Source organism: Eschrichtius robustus, chromosome 20 (assembly GCF_028021215.1).
Source record: "Eschrichtius robustus isolate mEscRob2 chromosome 20, mEscRob2.pri, whole genome shotgun sequence".
Lineage (NCBI taxonomy): Eukaryota > Metazoa > Chordata > Mammalia > Artiodactyla > Eschrichtiidae > Eschrichtius > Eschrichtius robustus.
The window spans coordinates 55,502,541-55,520,470 of record NC_090843.1 but is presented as its reverse complement, the minus strand read 5'-3'; the positions used below and the strand labels follow the sequence as shown (position 1 = coordinate 55,520,470).

The 17,930-nt window shown below is 47.1% G+C and overlaps 2 protein-coding genes across 2 annotated transcripts in view; one reads left to right on the top strand and one right to left on the bottom strand.

Moving 5' to 3' along the window:
- The window catches only part of SPNS3 (SPNS lysolipid transporter 3, sphingosine-1-phosphate (putative)), a 44,847-nt gene extending 41,471 nt beyond the window's left edge, over positions 1 to 3,376 (bottom strand). The window contains exon 1 of the mRNA XM_068530500.1: positions 3,163 to 3,376. Coding sequence (XP_068386601.1) covers positions 3,163 to 3,373 — 211 coding nt within the window. The 5' untranslated portion in view covers positions 3,374 to 3,376. The remainder of the gene's footprint in view (positions 1 to 3,162) is intronic.
- Positions 3,377 to 6,569: 3,193 nt separating this feature from the next.
- LOC137755233 (heterogeneous nuclear ribonucleoprotein D-like) lies at positions 6,570 to 7,799 on the top strand. Its single transcript, XM_068531291.1, has one exon. It carries the CDS (start codon positions 6,669 to 6,671, stop codon positions 7,572 to 7,574), a length of 906 nt encoding a protein of 301 aa, XP_068387392.1. The 5' UTR covers positions 6,570 to 6,668; the 3' UTR covers positions 7,575 to 7,799.
- Positions 7,800 to 17,930: the final 10,131 nt, after the last annotated feature.

Sequence of the window (17,930 nt, the reverse complement as noted above, 5' to 3'; positions counted from 1 at the left end):
CAAGCGTGACACTTAGCCATGCAGGCACACAGACATGCAGACCCACACAGCTACATACAAACAGGCACACCCAGAGACGTATACTCCCAGAGGCACCGAGACACATACACGTACAGGAGCCTGCACTCACAGGCGTGTAAGCCCAGTCTCGTACACCCGGACATATGTACACTGAGATGTACACATAAAGACACACGCACAGGCGTGCGTGCATTTGCACACATGCAGGGCTGCCGTTCACATCATAGTCATAGTGACGGCAGCCATTCACTTAGACTACAGTGTAAATGAAAGCCCCTGGGATCGTGCAGCCCTGCTTGTATACAAACTCCAGACAGTCACAGACATACATATACATGCATGAGCACGTACATGCAAAGGCATATGTGCCCTGGCCTGCACACATGCACACATAAGCATGTTCTTCCAGAGGCATGAACACACAAACATGGAGCGCCCGTGAGAGCTTCAGAGGGTCCCACTTAGATCCGACCTTGGCCCCTGAGGGTGGCAGGCTCTTGCTCTGAAGCCCCTCCAAGAGATTGCTAGGCCGAAATCCCCTCAGCCCCTTGGTGGTACTTCAGAGTTAGTCACGGTCCGAGGCACCTGCTCATCTGAGCAGTGAGGCTCTGGCCCTGTCATCAGTTTGATTGAATTATGAGATGGCTGAGTGCCCTCAGTATCACTGTCCCCATTATACAGATGGAGAAACAGAGGCTCCAGCCACCTATGGCTGTACAGCTGGAATTAGGGGAGCTGGGTCTACCCTCCCATCCAGAGTCACAAATGAGGCCCTGTAGAAACACCCCCACGATGGAGAAGAAAGCCCCACATCCACATCTCTAAGACCAGCCAGCAGGTGAAAAAGATGGAAGAAACAGAGAAGCAAAGCGAGAGGGCTTTGTTCTGATATTCACTTTGTACCCAATTGCCACAGCGTCCAGATACCAACTTGTATGTCTTTCCTTCCCTTTTAATACTTTTACTTACACGAATTAGACATATTCATTGGCAAGAGACAACACAGATAAACAAAGTAAATGGCTAAGTAAAAATTCTCTCGATTCGCACTCATTTGGGGGAATGGGACTCAGCCCCTTGTTCTGGCTGCTCCTGGGCTCCTCCCAGTCCTGCGCTGCTCTGGAGGCAGGCGGGGGCCCAGTGCGGGCCCAGCCTTGTTTTTTGTTTTTTGTTTGTTTTTCTTGGCTGCGTTGGGTCTTCATTGCTGTGCGTGGCTTTCTCTTGTCGCGACGAGCTGGGGCTACTCTTCGTTGCGGTGTGCAGGCTTCTCATTGCAGTGGCTTCTCTTGTTGCGGAGCATGGGCTCTAGGCGCGTGGGCTTCAGTAGTTCTGGCACTCGGGCTCAGTAGTGGTGGCTCGTGGGCTCTAGAGCGCAGCCTCGGTAGTTGTGGCGCACAGGCTTAGTTGCTCCACGGCATGTGGGATCTTCCCGGACCAGGGCTCAAACCCGTGTCCCCTGCATTGGCAGGCGGATTCTTAACCACTGTGCCACCAGGGAAGTCCCAGCCTTGTTTTTATCTTTCCTCTGTCCCTCTGGCCTCCCAAAGACCTGCTTCACACCAGAGAATTCTTGTGGCTGATAATCACCTGCTCCAACCGTCCCCAGGCACTCTGTGGGGTTTCACTTCCCCTGGCCTCCCTCAGCCCGATAACCACAGCCTTGCTACTCACACAGCCGGAGGAATTCCCATCAGGGAAAAGTGCCTGCCTCAGGCCGGGAGGACGCAGGGACTGACAGCCCAGCCAGCGGCCTCCCAGCAAAGCAGGGATCCCAGCCTGCGGGGCTGAAAGAGCTCCATATGCCTGGTTGCCCCCTCCCCTCCCCTTCATGCCCTCCACCCCCAATCCAACTCAGGCCTCCTCAGCTCCAGTCTAATCCATAGTGGTAGCCTCCGACTGACCTCCCCGTCTCCTCTTGCCTCCACCTCAACTCTGATTACAGTCTCCCCACTTGCTCCCCACGGCCTCAGCAGAAAGTGCAAGCTCCCAGCCTGGCCCCCAAGAAACCTATGATCCAGCCCCAAACACCCTTTTAGAATAAGTTGCTGCCTCCCCCAGCTCCTCTCCTGATCAGAGCATGCACTTTGGCCCAATGTGCTTTGGCTCACGCTGACCCCTCTCTCTGAACGCCCTTGCCTGACCCCATTCCCTGCTTTACCGATTTTTTCAGCCTTCAAGACCCAAACCACATGCCCCTCCTCTGTGACTTCTGTCGGAACCCTCAGTTTTTCGTCCTGGGGCCGCCCAAATGATGCTCTCCCGGGTCTGTCCTGGATTAGAGCCACTTCTACATGTGTCCTGTATCCCTCTGAGCTCCTCGAAGACAGACGCACCCACTGGGTCTGGTGCTCTCTGCAACCCTAGTCCCATTCATTCCACAGCTGCGAGTTGGTAACTGATGAATCCATAGCCTGGCCTCGGAGGAGGGCCCCGCCTGCTGCAAGCACCTCCTCGGAGCTCCCCAGGCCCCTCTGTCCCTCTGCCCCATGAGGCTCATTCCTGAGTTCAGGAGCTACAAGGTTGACTTCCCCTCCCCTGGGTCCCCAAGGCCCACCAGAGGGTCCCCAAGGCCCATAGTGCTCAGTCGATCTTGAATGAAACCGTGATCAAGAGAGAAAAGAAGGCTGAATCTTGAATGAATGAATGGACGAATGAGTAAGTCCATGAGTGAGTGACATGATGACACAGTAGGTTGAGCCCTGGGGCCTACAGGAAGGAAGGCAGAATGCGCAAAGTTTGCACGCAGCCTGCTGCCCCAGAAACAACCAGCCAGCTAGTTCTTGCTTGGGAGCAGGGCCAGGCTACCCTGTCCTCCACGACCTCACCCCGACATTCCCCCCAGAACCGCCAGACCTTTGCCAGAGGCCCATTCCTCCCTGCTGTCCTCACCCACCCACCACCATTGTGCACCCACACCTGGGTGCACATACAGTCTGGGGCTGGATTGGGAACTCATTTGGCCCTCCCCCATTTCAGGCCTGGCTGAAACCACCCCCGGGGGTAAGAATAGCAAGGATGTGCTGCACAAGAAGAAAGTCTGCTGGACAGAAGGCCACTGTGGACACACAGCACCGGCTGGTGGCAGGGCAGACAGCGGGTAGATGGGCAAGTGCCGCCCAGGACGCCTGTCCCCTTCCTCACCTGCAATGATGAACCAGTTCATGTAGTTCAGGAGGTTGATGTAGCAGAGCACGGCAGCGGCCACGTACGCTCTCCAGCGGGGCAGCCTCCAGGGGGTGGGCGTGGATGGAGAGGGGCACGGACCTGAGCCCATGGCCTCTGAGTGCCCGCCTGGCCCCGGGGACCAGCCCTGAAGCCCCTCGGGCCCAGGTTCCCCGCACTCTGCGGACATGCCCCCAGCCTCGCCAGCCTGCAGCTCTCGTCCCGGGATGGGTGCCGGGGTAAAGACTCATCAGCTCTGCATCAAGTCACTTCCTGTGGGCTCCCAGCCTCCCAACCTCAAAGCAGCTGCCCTAACGGCTCAGTATCTTACTGCAGGTCTCTACTGGGCCCAGTGCAGCCTCGAAGGTGAGATTTCACCATCCGCAGCCCCTGAGGCCTGCTGGGGGGAAGAGAGCTCCTGGCCTCACCACCCAGGGTAGCTGGTCCTTTTGACCTAGCCTGGGGCTATGGTAGCTGCCGTGAGAAAGAGAAGCTTTGCAGGACAGGAAGTGAGATGAGTCTCCCAGAGAGAGTCCCACTCGCTGTGGGAAGGTCTGGCTGCCGCACATGAGATGGGCTGTGAATGAGGGACTCGAACCCGGGTCAGATCAGGAGGGCTGGGTGTCGGCCAGGAGAGCGACACTGGACTGGACCGGAAGCAGAGGCTACCCTGCTCCTGCGTAAGGTCCTATCCGGAGAAACAAAGACAGTGAGGGGCAGCCGACAGGAAGGCAGCCTGTGGGCAAAACTCAACATTGGATGTGAAGTTTAGGGGGAGATTTCTGATGAGGGGCAAGATATTGGCATGCTCTTGAAGTGGCTCTTTACAGGTTGTTTATTAGTAGCAGGTGGGGGGAAGGGTAACGATACAGGAGGAGAATCAGGCGACATCTTGACCAAAGGATTAAAATAGCATCACCAACGAGGGGCAGGATTCCCACCAGGAATGCATGACCCCAATCTAATCACATGGAAACATCAGACAAATTCAAATGAGGGACACTATTTTTTTTTTTTTTTTTTTATAAATTTATTTTTTTTATTTATTTTTGGCTGCATTGGGTCTTCGTTGCTGTGCGCGGGCTTTCTCTAGTGGTGAGCGGGGGCTACTCTTCATTGCAGTGCGCGGGCTTCTCATTGCAGTGGCTTCTCTTGTTGCAGAGCATGGGCTCTAGGCTCACGGGCTTCAGTAGTTGTGGCACGCGGGCTTAGTAGTTGTGGCTCGCAGGCTCTGGAGCGCAGGCTCAGTAGTTGTGGCACACGGGCTTAGTTGCTCCGCGGCATGTGGGATCTTCCCGGACCAGGGTTCGAACCCGTGTCCCCTGCATTGGCAGGCGGATTCTTAACCACTGCGCCACCAGGGAAGCCCCAGGGACACTATTTTTTTAGTAGACTTTATTTTTTAGAGCAGTTTTAGGTTCACAGCAAAACTGAGCAAAAGGTTAGGATTTCCCATTTACCCCTCTGCCTTACACATGCATAGCCTCCCCTATTATCAGCACCCCACCCCCCCGAGTGGGACATTTGTTTCAACTGATGAAGCTGACCCATCATTATCACTCAGAGTCCATAGTTCACATTAGGGTTCATTCTTGGTGTTGTACCTTCTATGGGTTTGGACAAACGTACCACATGTACTCACCATTATAGTGTCTTACAGAACAGTTTTATTGCCCTCAAATCCTCTGTGCTCTGCCTATTCATCTCTCCCTCCCCTCATCCTCTGACAACCACTGATATTTTTACTGTCTCCATAGTTTTGCCTTTTCCAGAATGTCATATAGTTGGAGTCTTACAGTATGTAGCCCTTTCAGATTGGCTTCTTTCTCTTAGTCATTTGCATTGAAGTTTCCTCCATGTTGTTTCACGGCTTGAGAGCTCATTTCTTCTTCTTCTTCTTCTTTTTTTAAAAATTTATTTATTTAATTTATTTATTTCTGGCTGCACTGGGTCTTCATTGCTGCGCGCGGCTTTCTCTTGCTGCGACGGGCGGGGGCTACTCTTCGTTGCGGTGTGCAGGCTTCTCATTGCGGTGGCTTCTCTTGTTGCAGAGCACGGGCTCTAGGTGCAGGGGCTTCAGTAGTTGCGGCGCGCGGGCTCAGTAGTTGTGGTGCACGGGCTTAGTTGCTCCGTGGCATGTGGGATCTTCCCGGACCAGGGCTCGAACCGTGTCCCCTGCATTGGCAGGCGGATTCTTAACCACTGTACAGCATTTTAAATGCATTACCTCATTTGATCTCCCAACACCTCTATACGGTAAATACTGTCATTTCCTCCATTTCTGGGATGAAACTGAGACTCAGAGGGGCTTAAGTGAACTGCCCACAGCCACGGCTAGTACCCACTGGAATCAGAACGGGAGCCCAGATCTATCTGCCAGCAGCTCTTAGTCCAGCCCCAGCTCTCCAGCACTGCTTCATAAAGACCATGTAGGGAGAGAGCTCTAGCCCCTGGCTCTCCAGCCACTCAGTGTTTGAGAGAGGAGGACGCCCTGTGTCTAAAGGTTGTGCCCTGAGTTAGAAACTATCCCATCCCCCTCCTCCCCCTGCACCTGCTCCGGCAGTGAGGTCACTAGGGCTCCATGCCCTGAGGCCTGTCCCTGCTTCGGCAGAAATAAGCCCCCTTGGTCTTCTGGCAAGTGGACCTGCCCAAAAGAACCAAGACCTTGGGGGAGAGAGGGCTCTTCCTCCCTGGCCTTCTTTCCAGAAAGTTAGGGGAAGGGAGCAGATGTTCTCTATTTCCTCATGGAGAAACAGAGGTCCAGGGAGGCAGCCCGCCACTCTGTATTGATACATGTGTGGCAGAGCTGGCGTGGTCCCAGGGCTCCTGGGCACCCCTGTGCGGACCTCTGCGGGCTCAAGTTCAGCTGGGCACCACTCCCTTATGTTTTGTGTCTTCCTTCGTGAGCGTGTGTCTTGTTCGTGGTTGTCTCTCCAGAGCCTAACCCAGAGCCTGGCACAAAGTAGGTGCTTTAATTAACTGCTGGATTAAGAAATGAATGGGAGGCTTCCTTGGTGGCGCAGTGGTTAAGAATCCGCCTGCCAATGCAGGGGACACGGGTTCGAGCCCTAGTCTGGGAAGATCCCACATGCCGCGGAGCAACTAAGCCCGTGTGCCACAGCTACTGAGCCTGCACTCTAGAGCCCGCGAGCCACAACTACTGAGCCCACGTGCCACAACTACTGAAGCCCACGTGCCTACAGCCCATGCTCCGCAACAAGAGAAGCCACCGCAATGAGAAGCCCGTGCACTGCAACAAAGAGTAGCCCCTGCTCGCTGCAACTAGAGCAAGCCCGCGCACAGCAATGAAAACCCAATGCAGCCAAAAATAAATAAGTTAAATAAATAAATTTAAAAAAAAAAAAAAAGAAACGAATGGGCTCTTCCGCCGCCATTTTAAATCCAGCTCCATACAACCTTCTGCCGCCGCTGCTTCCGCGACACGGATTGCGCGCCAGCGCCTCCCGGCCGACAACTCAGCCGCTATGGAAGACATGAACGAGTACAGCAACATAGAGGAATTCGCAGAGGGATCCAAGATCAACGCGAGCAAGAATCAGCAGGATGACGGTAAAATGTTTATTGGAGGCTTGAGCTGGGATACAAGCAAGAAAGATCTGACTGAATATTTGTCTCGATTTGGGGAAGTTGTAGACTGCACAATTAAAACAGATCCAGTCACTGGAAGATCAAGAGGATTTGGATTTGTGCTTTTCAAAGATGCTGCTAGTGTTGATAAGGTTTTGGAAATGAAAGAACACAAGCTGGATGGCAAATTGATAGACCCTAAAAGAGCCAAAGCTTTAAAAGGGAAGGAACCCCCTAAAAAGGGTTTTGTGGGTGGATTGAGCCCAGATACTTCAGAAGAACAAATTAAAGAATATTTTGGAGCCTTTGGAGAGATTGAAAATATTGAACTTCCCATGGATACAAAAACAAATGAAAGAAGAGGATTTTGTTTTATTACATATACAGACGAAGAGCCAGTAAAGAAATTGTTAGAAAGCAGATATCATCAAATTGGTTCTGGGAAGTGTGAAATCAAAGTTGCACAACCCAAAGAGGTATACAGGCAGCAACAGCAACAACAAAAAGGAGGAAGAGGTGCTGTAGCTGGTGGACGAGGTGGTACTAGGGGTCGTGGCCGAGGTCAGGGCCAAAACTGGAACCAAGGATTTAATAACTATTATGATCAAGGATATGGAAATTACAATAGTGCCTATGGTGGTGATCAAAACTATAGTGGCTATGGCAGCTATGATTATACTGGGTATAACTATGGGAACTATGGATATGGACAGGGATATACAGACTACAGTGGCCAACAGAGCACTTACGGCAAGGCATCTCGAGGGGGTGGCGATCACCAAAATAATTACCAGCCATACTAAAAGGGGACGTTGGAGAAAACAGGAAGAGATTGCTAAAGTAACCCATCTTGCAGGACGACATTGAAGATTGGTCTTCTGTTGATCTAAGATGATTATTTTGTAAAAGACTTTCTAGTGTACAAGACACAACTGTGTCCAACTGTATATAGCTGCCAATTAGTTTTTGTTTTTACTTTGTCTTTTGCTATCTGTGTTATGACTCGACGTGAATTTGTGTTTATACAAATTTTATTTGTATGATTTCATGTTAAACCTCAAATAAATGCTTCCTTCTGTGATTGTTTTTCTGCGTCAGGTACTAAATAGCTCTGTAAAAGTGTAATTTTAAATAAGCAATAATTAAGGCACAGTTTATTTTGTAGGGAGTGTTGATCCATAGGGAGAAACTGGTCCTTTACAAATAGCCAGTCAGAACAGTGTCTACTCTGTTCTCTTTTTGTTAGATGTATTCTATGTTCTAAGGCTTCATTTCCCTGTTAACTGAGGCTTCCACATACCTTTAAGTAATGTTGTTTTCTCTCTGTGTATCTGGAGACTTTGTCATGAAAGTTTCTGTGGCGTAGTTATAGTGTTGTGATGAGTGGAAGCTTTCTAGTAGACCGTAAGTCTTCTGGTTATATTTTGAAAAGTAACTTTTTAATGGCACAAAGCATGCTGGTAGCTCCTTTTATGAATAGAAAATATTTTGCTTTGTTCTTGTCTCTGGAAAGGCATTTGTTATGACTTGCTGTATTCAGTGGTCTGCTAGAAAAGAGCTTTGGCTAATCATAATACCATAACTTTGTTTTCTTGATTAAACTGTCTGAATATACCCAGGGGAAAAAACACTTGAACTGTGTTATAGGAGCCACAGTTTAAGAATATCAGATGTAGTTACATTTAACACAAGGATTTTGACAAATAGGTATGAAGTTACTAAAGTTTGAACAAAAGTTAGATTAAAATATTCAACGTAGTGGATGAGTAAATTAATTGTATACTATTCTGTTGGTATTATGTCACAGCAAGCACCAAACTGAACAAAATGTTTTCTGTTGGGGCATTTTTAAGAAGCTGTATTGGGTGTTAACTGTTACATGGTGTGAGTTCTCAGAAAAAATCATGGTAGTAAGTTTCATCATTTTTAGCGCAGTTAGTGCATGAGCTGAAGAGTTAAGCATATCCATGTTCAAACGTAAAAGGAATAGTGGGGAAAGGTATCCCTTAAATCTTATGTAAATGCAACTCTAAGTGTGACCAAGTCATGTCATTACAACAGATCTTCTGGTGCATTAAAAAAAAAAAAAAAACAGCTTTAGCTCTAGATTTTGGAGGATGTCCTGGGTAAACTCAAGTTTTGAATTTTACATTCAGTGTAGTTATTGAATTTAAGGTTTTTGTTTTTGTTTCTGTGGTTCCACGTTAGCCATTAGGATTGGCATACATGTTCACATGTGGAATAGTTGACCTCACCTTCAACCAAGTGTAAATTTTTTTATGCTAATGAACCTGCCTTGTTTTATTTGGTGCCTGCAACTTTCTTTGTTCCGATGATGTTTGTACTTGCTGGGCTATCAAGTTACAATGCTTTTGGCGTTTTGCTCCTGTTTTGCTATTTGACCTTACACCTAGGCCAAGTACCAATGCTGGCTATTGCAAGGGACTGTTTGATTCTTTCAACATGCAACCTTAGGGAACAGAAAGGAGATTTTCATTTTAAGTTATGTTGTCAAAGTCAGGTGCAGTGTCTTTAGGGCAGTGAATCCTGTAAATTCAAATTTATGATTAGGTGACAAGTTGACATTGAGATTGTCCTTTCCCTGATCAAAAATGAATAAAGGCTTTTTAAACAAAATCCAAACTCTTCAGTCAAGTCTTGATATATATGACTTTGAAGAAATACACTACATCTAGAGATTATTGTCTGAGATCTTTTAGAAAAACTGAAGTACTTATGACAAACATAATTAACCTGTATATTCTTAAATATGCTTCCTGAGTTGTTTTGAGCAAGTTTTATGTGTTGCTACTTACCCTGAAAGAAACCTAATTAGCAGTTTTGTTGATTAACACGTTAGTATTCTGTAGTCTGATGGCTACATTTACAAGATTAGGGATTAAGAGTTAAAATGTCATTGGGATACTAACATGGATAAGCAGAGCATTTGTTTCATTCTCTTCCATGCATCTTTTTCATAATGGTGACAGTAACTGGACCCTTTTGCTAATCTTATAAATTTCAATACAAAGAAACCTGAGAAATTAATTGCTATAGGTTGCAAGTATTTGATAGGATGTCCACCACAGGATACTACGTTTCACTGATTAAAAAGGTGATTCAAGGACACTGCAATTATAATTGAATTTTTAAATGTCATTTTATATAAACTGCAATTTTTAGTTACAAGTGTGTGTGTATGTGCGTTTCTACCATTTGAATTGCTCCTAGTGTTAAGCGAAGTCAGGAAATGTCATTCTGTAAAAATCTCTCAAACTTTCCAACTTAATAGAATTGCTATCTACTGTGGTCTCAACTTTCTGAGCAAAAGCGATACAACTTTGTTTTCATGTAAAGTCATTCAAAAGTGTATTGCCAGCAAAATGTGGGCTGTTCTTTAGGATTGGTTGAGGTTTTATATTTTTCTTTGTCTTGAAATAGTCAGATGTGGGATTTCAGTGAGTTTTGGTTGAATAGAAAAAAGTTGAAACTTAAAAAAAAAAAAAAAAAAAGAAAAGAAATGAATGGTTTCCTCTAAGCTTCAAGTCTGCTCATCTGTAAAATGAAGACGGAGATGCTTGTGCCGCGAAGAGTCAGCCAGAGCTTTTCCGGCGTGGGCATCAGCCCAAAGGGCGAGTTTCCTTTCTCCTCTAGACTCTCATCTCTGTTCTGACCTCAAGCTCGGGGAGGGACCTGGGGACAACAGATGTCCCTGGTGTGCGCCCCAGCTCACGGACACCATGCCCCCAACTGCTTCCTTTTCAGATTCTGAGGAGCGCCTTGAGGCCAGGGAAGGGAGCAGGTCCTACCAGCCCAGGGCAGGGACTTGGAGCCCCGGGACCCGCGCTGACGCAGGCGAGCAGGGTGCCACCGGCTGCCCCTTTGGCAGGTTCTCATTTCTTCTTAGTGCTGCATAATATTCCATTGTCTGGATGGACCGTGGTTTATCCATTCACCTCCTGAAGGGCATCTTGGATGCTTGCAAGTTTTGGCAATTATAAATAAAGCTGATAAAAAACATCCACGTGCAAGTTTTTGTGTGGCCATAAGTTTTTAACTCCTTTGGGTAAATACCAAGAAGCACAATTGCTAGATCAGATGGTAAGAGTATAGAAGACTATTTTTGTTAAAGGAACTGTATTATTCAAAATGTCAAGGTCACAAAAGACTAAGAAAGACTGAGGGATTGTTTCACATTAAAGGAGATGAAAGAGATATGATAATTAAATGCAACATGGGATCCTGGACTGGGTCCTAAACTGGAGGATGAAATGCATATTATTGGATCAATTGGTAAAATTGGAATGTAGACGATAGATTAGGAAGAAATAGATCAGTGTTGAATTTACTGAAGTTGATGACTGTACTACGGTTACGTAAGTGAAATCCTTGCACTGAAGCATTTAGGGGTAAAGGGTCATCCTGTAAGCAACTTACATTCGAGTGGTTCAGGAAAAAAAAAAAAAAAGATATAGCAAGAAAGCAAATGGGGCAAAATGTTAATAATAGATGAATTTGGGTAAAGATTGCTTGGGTTTCTTTGTACTATATTGTAATTTTTCTGTAAGTTGAAAATTATTTCTAAATAAAAAGATAAACCACAAAATGACAAACAACTCAATTAAAAATGGGCAATGGGGCTTCCCTGGTGGCACAGTAGTTAAGAATCCATCTGCCAGTGCAGGGGCACGGGTTTGAGCCCTGGTCCGGGAAGATCCCACATGCCGCGGAGCAACTAAGCCTGTGAGCCACAACTACTGAGCCCGTATGCCACAACTAGTGAAGCCCACAAGCCTAGAACCCGTGCTCCGCAACAAGAGAAGCCACCGCAATGAGAAGCCTGTGCACCACAACGAAGAGTAGCCCCCGCTCACTGCAACTAGAGAAAGCCCGCGCGCAGCAACGAAGACCCAACGCAGCCAGAAATAAAATAAATAAATAAAAATTTTTTAAAATCTACAAACAATAAATGCCAGAGAGGGTGTGGAGAAAAGGGTACCCTCTTACACTTTTGGTGGGAATGTAAACTAATACAGCCACTATGGAGAACAGTATAGAGGTTCCTTAAAAAACTAAAAGTAGAACTACCGTATGACCCAGCAATCCCACTCCTGGGCATATACCCAAAGAAAACCATAATTCAAAAAGATGTATGCACCCGAATGTTCATTGCAGCACTATTTACAATATCCAGGACATGGAATCAACCTAAATGTCCATCAACAGAGGAATAGATAAAGAAGATGTGGTATATATATACAATGGAATATTACTCAGCCATAAAAAGGAATAAAATTGTGTCATTTGCAGAGACATGGATGGATCTAGAGACTGTCATACAGAGTGAAGTCAGAAAGAGAAAAACAAATATCATATGCTAACACATATATGTGGAATCTAGAAAAATGGTATAGATGATCTTATTTGCAAAGCAGAAATAGAGACACAGACATAGAGAACAAACATATGGATACCAAAGGGGAAAGGTGAGGGGTGGGATGAACTGGGAGATTGGGATTGACCCATATACACTATTGATACTATGTATAAAACAGATAACTAATGAGACCCTACTGTATAGCCCAGGGAACTCTACTCAGTGCTCTGTGGTGACCTACATGGGAAGGAAATCCAAAAAAGAGAGGCTATATTTATATGTATAGCTGATTCACTTTGCTGTACAGCAGAAACCTACACGGCAGTGTAAAGCAACTATACTCCAATTAAAAAAAAAAAAAAAAAGGTGAATCATAGAATGCCACATGACCCAGCAATTCTACTCCTAAGCATATGCCCAAAAGAACTGAAAATAGGGGCTCAAAGAAACACTTTCACATGAATGTTCATAGCAGTGCTATTCACACTTGCCAAAAGGTGGAAACAAATGTCCATCAACTGATAAATCAGTAAACAAAATGTGGTGTATACCTGCAGTGGAATATTAATCAGCCATAAAATGGAATGAGGTCCTGACCCATGTACAACGTGGCTAAACTTCAAAAACACACTAAGTGAGAGAAGCCAGACACAAAAAGTCACACATTATATGATTCCATTTACATGAAATACCCCAAATAGTTAAGTCTATAGAAATAGAAAGCAGATTAGTAGTTGCCAGGGGCTGAGAGGAGGGAATGCTTCATAGGTACAGGGTCTCTCTCCTTTGGGGTGATGAAAATGTTTCGGGGACTTGATAGAGGTGATGGTTGCACAATATAGTGAATGTAACAAATGCCACTGAATTGCACGCTTTAAAACGTTTAAAATTTTATGTTATGTGAATTTCACTTCAATTTTTTTTTTAAGTTAAAGCAAACAAACAAAAAACCAGTCTGGTGACATGGCAAGGAAACGAGCTTTGCCATCTGACGAGCCTGGATTCAAATTCCGATTTTGCTTCTTCCTAGTTGTGTACCTTGGGCAAGTCCCCAGTCTCTCTGAGCCTCAATGTTCTCATGTGTGATACAGAGAGAAGAATATGTGCTGGAGGGGTTAACTGTGAGGATGAACTGAGATAAGTACGCGTAACATTCCCAGCATAGAGCCTGGCACATAGGAAGCATTCGGTGACAATTATTATTGTCATGATGATGATGGTGTTGATGATGATGGTAGTGATTGGTCCTTGGCCTCTGCCATGCAGTCCAACCACAAACCCCATGTGGATGGTCTTTGTGAAACATAGGGAAGTTCAAAATCAGGCCTTCCAGCCTGAGCACACGCAGGCAGGCTGGCATCATGGCTAAGATCCTAACCCAGAGCCAGACTCACTACTCACTGACTCTTTGATCTTAGGCCAATCAACCTCTCTGTGCCTCTATTATCCCATCTATAAAATGGGGATGGGACTTCCCTGGTGGCGCAGTGGTTAAGAATCCACCTGCCAACGCAGGGGACACGGGTTTCAGCCCTGGTCCGGGAAGATCCCACATGCCGCGGAGCAACTAAGCCCGTGCGCCACAACTACTGAGCCTGTGTGCCCTAGAGCCCGTGCTCTGCAACAAGAGAAGCCACAGCAATGAGAAGCCTGTGCACCGCAACGAAGAGTAGCCCCCTCTCACCACAATTAGAGAAAGCCGGCGTGCAGCAACGAAGACCCAACGCAGCCAAAAATAAATAAATAAATAAATTTATAAAATGGGGATAACGATAGTACATACCTCATAGGGTTGTTGCGGCTTAAATGAGTCTGAAATGTGCCTAGAACTTTGCCTGGTGTTGAGGAAATGCTATGTCAGTGTTAAATAAAATAGGGTTTTCCCCGGCACACACAGATGAGACTTTGGTCTCAGCCCTGCCCTCAGGGCCGAGGAGTGACAGGCAGAGCTACACCCTCAAGTATGAGTACATGAGTGAGAACCCAAGCCTGCAAGCACACACGCACACTCACGCTCATGCAAACTACACAAGAGCACTGCGGCTAGTGAACACTGAGACAGAGCTGCCCCCCATCCAGGGGCAGCTGCCCCAGATACACTGGTCATGGTCACCCCTTTCCAGGTCCAGCCCTCACTATGCCAGCCCAGAACGCCACCCTGCCTTGGCTTTCAGAGCAAGGGAGCAGCTCAAGGAGTCAGAACCCCCAGGACTGGTCAAATCCAGGAAACTGGGTGTTGGCCAGGAGCACAGCATCAGAATACGACCGACTGCCCTGGACTCCTCGGGTTCCAAAGGTGGGTTCCTACCAGGGATCCAGGATTTGACCTCTAGAGGGGTTCTGTATGAAGAGGCTTTGCCCCAGAGGCATTTTAGGAATAAAGCAGAAGAACATCACGTCCCAGGAGCAGGAGGCCAGCGGGGGGCAACACAGAGTCATGGATGACCATGTAGGAAGCCTGGGGTCCAACACTACAAGGGGCAAACAAGAGGCTTTCACTCTCTGCGCCTCAACTACCCTATCTGAATGTTGGTAGCCATGGTGGTGGAGGGATTGGATGGCCCTAGAAGGTCCACTCGGCTTTGCAGTTTGTGTGTACGTCTCTCACTTGAAGGGACGGAAAGTAGGAGGTTTCAGGGTTGGTTAACTCAGTGGCACCATGGTCTACGGCCATACCACCCTGAATGTGCCCGATCTCATCTGATCTCGGAAGCTAAGCAGGGTCGAGCCTGGTTAGTACTTGGATGGGAGAACTCAGTGGCACCACGATGTCATCGAAGACGCCAGTGTTTTCCATCTTTCCTCTCTGAAATCTTTATAGTGTTGGCCTTTGAGTACTTATCTATTGCTGTATAACAACCCCCCCCCCAAATGTATGGCTTTAAGAAACAATATTTATTATCCCTCATGGCTTCAGTGGGTCAGGAATTCAGGAGCAGCTTACTGGGGGTTCTGGCTCAGTCTCTCATGTGGGTGCAGTGAGATGTCACCTGGGGCTGTGCTCATCTGAAGGCTTGACTGGAGCTGGAGGGTCCACTTCCAATGACCCTCATGGTTCACCCACATGGTTGGCAAGTCGGCGCTGGCTGTTGGCTCCTCTCTGCAGATCTGAGTGTCCTCACAGTGGGGTATGTGTCCTTACAGTGTGGTGGCTTGCTTCCTCCAGAGGGAGCAATCCAATAGGGACCAGGGCAGAAACTTCAATACCTTTCACAATCTAGCCCTCTAAGTCTGCATTCTGCTGTATTCTAATCGGTCACATAGGCCAGCCCTGATGCACTGCAGGAGAGGACTACACAAGGGCATGAATACCAGGAGGCAAAGCTACCTGGAGATCTTCTTGAAGGCTGGCTTCCTCAGCCTTCATCTGCAGGTTTGCCCTCTTACATACAAGAAGGAAGATTTCTTTTCTTTTTTTTTTTTGTTTTTTTTAAGATTTTTTTGATATGGACCATTTTTGAAGTCTTTACTGAATTTGTTACAATACTGCTTATGTTTTGGTTTTTTTGGCCGAGAGGCATGTGGGATCTTAGCTCCCTGACCAGGGATCAAACCCGCACCTCCTACACTGGAAGGTGAAGTCTTAACCACTGGACCGCCAGGGAAGTCCCAATAAGGAAGATTTCTCCTGAAATATGTTCATGTGTATTTATCAGAGAGGAAAATCTTCCCCAGAAATCCCCCAGCCAGCATCCCCTCAAGACCCTCCAGCCAGGTTTGAGCCAATGTCCGTGACCCAGCTGCAAGGGAAGCTGGGAAGGTGGGCCCCATGGGAGGCTGCCTCCGTTAGTAAAGAAGAGGAAGGAAAGTAGCCGTTGGGTGAGCAAACAACGTCTTTCACAGAAAGCTAACCACTTCGGTGCCCTACAAGAGGGAGTGACCACACTCCCAGGATAAGGGGGTGTCATGTGACCCTTTATATTTGGAGGGTTTAAACAAGCCCCTGGTGTGGGTTCCCAAGGAGAAAAGGAAATACTGTCCTAACCTGGGGCTCCTGAAGCTAGCGGGCACACTAACTATGGGCAAGTGTACAGGAAAGAGAGCTGCTACACACTGAGAGCCACAGGCTTGGGATCTCAAGCCTGCGAGCCCCTAGCTGAGTTTAGCCCGTTTTCAAAAGGACACAACAGCATCCTTCACCAGCAAATCCTATGGACTGGTTGGGATCAGGCTCCAATAGTGACACCATGTGGCCATAAGAAGCAACAGCAGTCATGAACTATTCCAGGCATAGTATAAACCCCCAAAGTTCATGGATAATTCAGGGTGGTCTCAAGATCCTGGATTTCTTGCTAATGAGACACATGCAAGCGTGAGTGATTAACTGGGAAAATAAGAGCTGTGATCATATTGTATCCCACATTATGGAACCGACCATTTTTATAAAGCATATACCCAGGGCAAAAGTATAGCAGCATATATCCCAAAGAGTTAACAGTACTTATCTCAGGCTCCTAGAATCATAGGTACTTTTTTTCCTTTCTTTTCTTTTCTTTTCTCTTTACTTGCCAATAGTAATAATAGCAAATATTAAATAGTACTAACCATGTGCTGGACCCTGCCAACTACCTGTGAATTGGGTATGATAATTATACTTATTTTTTAGAATCAGAAACAGCCCCAAAGAGGCTAAATAACTGCCCCACCTGGTTCTGAACTCTGTGCTCCTCTCCTTTTTGCTATACTATCTTTTTTTTTTTTTTTTTGGCCACGCTTACAGGATCTTAGTTCCCCAACCAGGGATTTAACCCAGGCCCCAGTAGTGAAAGCACCGAGTCCTAACCCCTGGAACGCCAGGGAATTCCCTGTACTACCTAACTGTCTCATTTGTATATACCAAATTTTCTGCAGTATCTCACTTACATAATATTAAAAAAGAAAAAGTAGTGGCCTGTGTAGTTTTTATGATCACACCAAAAAATAATGCTACGAAACAAAACAAGATAAACATGACCGACCATGTGCTATACCTGTGGCTAAGGTGGGATCAGGGCTGCTGGCGCTGCATGGGCACAGCTACACCAGAAAGGTCAGGATTTTGTGCCTGCAGAAGCCCACTTCCCCTCTTCACCTGGGCTCTCCTGTTGTTGTTTTTTTTTTCTTTTTTGGCCATACCACGAGGCTTGCAGGATCTTAGTTCCCCCATCAGGGATCAAAGCCGGGCCCCAGCAGTGAAAGAGCCGAGTCCTAACCACTGGACCTCCAGGGAATTCCCTGGGCTCTCTTGATTTGGTAGCAATTTTGAAAATTCCTCCTTTCCCTTGGAAGCTCTGAATACAAGGAGTAGCAGTTAATAGGGACCTAGCCCTGGTGAGCGGTGGGCCTGAATTGGGGGCAGGGTGAGGCCGAGGGAGGCTGCCCAACTAAAGGGAAGATGGGAAAAGAGAAGGAAAGGAAGAAAGGGAGAGGGAAAGAGGAAGTGGGCAGAGACAGATGAAAAAAAGGAAGGGAATTCTCTAAACTTCCCCCATCCCCGGCTCTCAGTGTTCCCTGAGCTTTCAATATCCACCCATTGGGCTCATGATGCCACCTCCTACTAGTGTTTGCAAACTCCACTCAGAGGTCACCTCCTCCAGGAAGCCTGCAGGCTTGGCTGAGTACTTATCTTTATCCTGAAACTTACTGCTCGTTATTGGGATTTTCTCTCTTTCCCATGAGTCGGTAAGCCCCTCAAAGGAAAGGCACTCTTTCTGCCCCCTCCAGAGTATGGCCCAGGCCTTGACCAGAGCAGCAAGACAGAATGGATGTTCTGAATGAGTGAATGAAACATGCTTCTCAGGCG

Excerpts from the sequence above, each read along its gene's own strand:
- LOC137755233 (XM_068531291.1), top strand. The coding sequence starts at position 6,669 with ATGGAAGACATGAACGAGTACAGCAACATAGAGGAATTCGCAGAGGGA.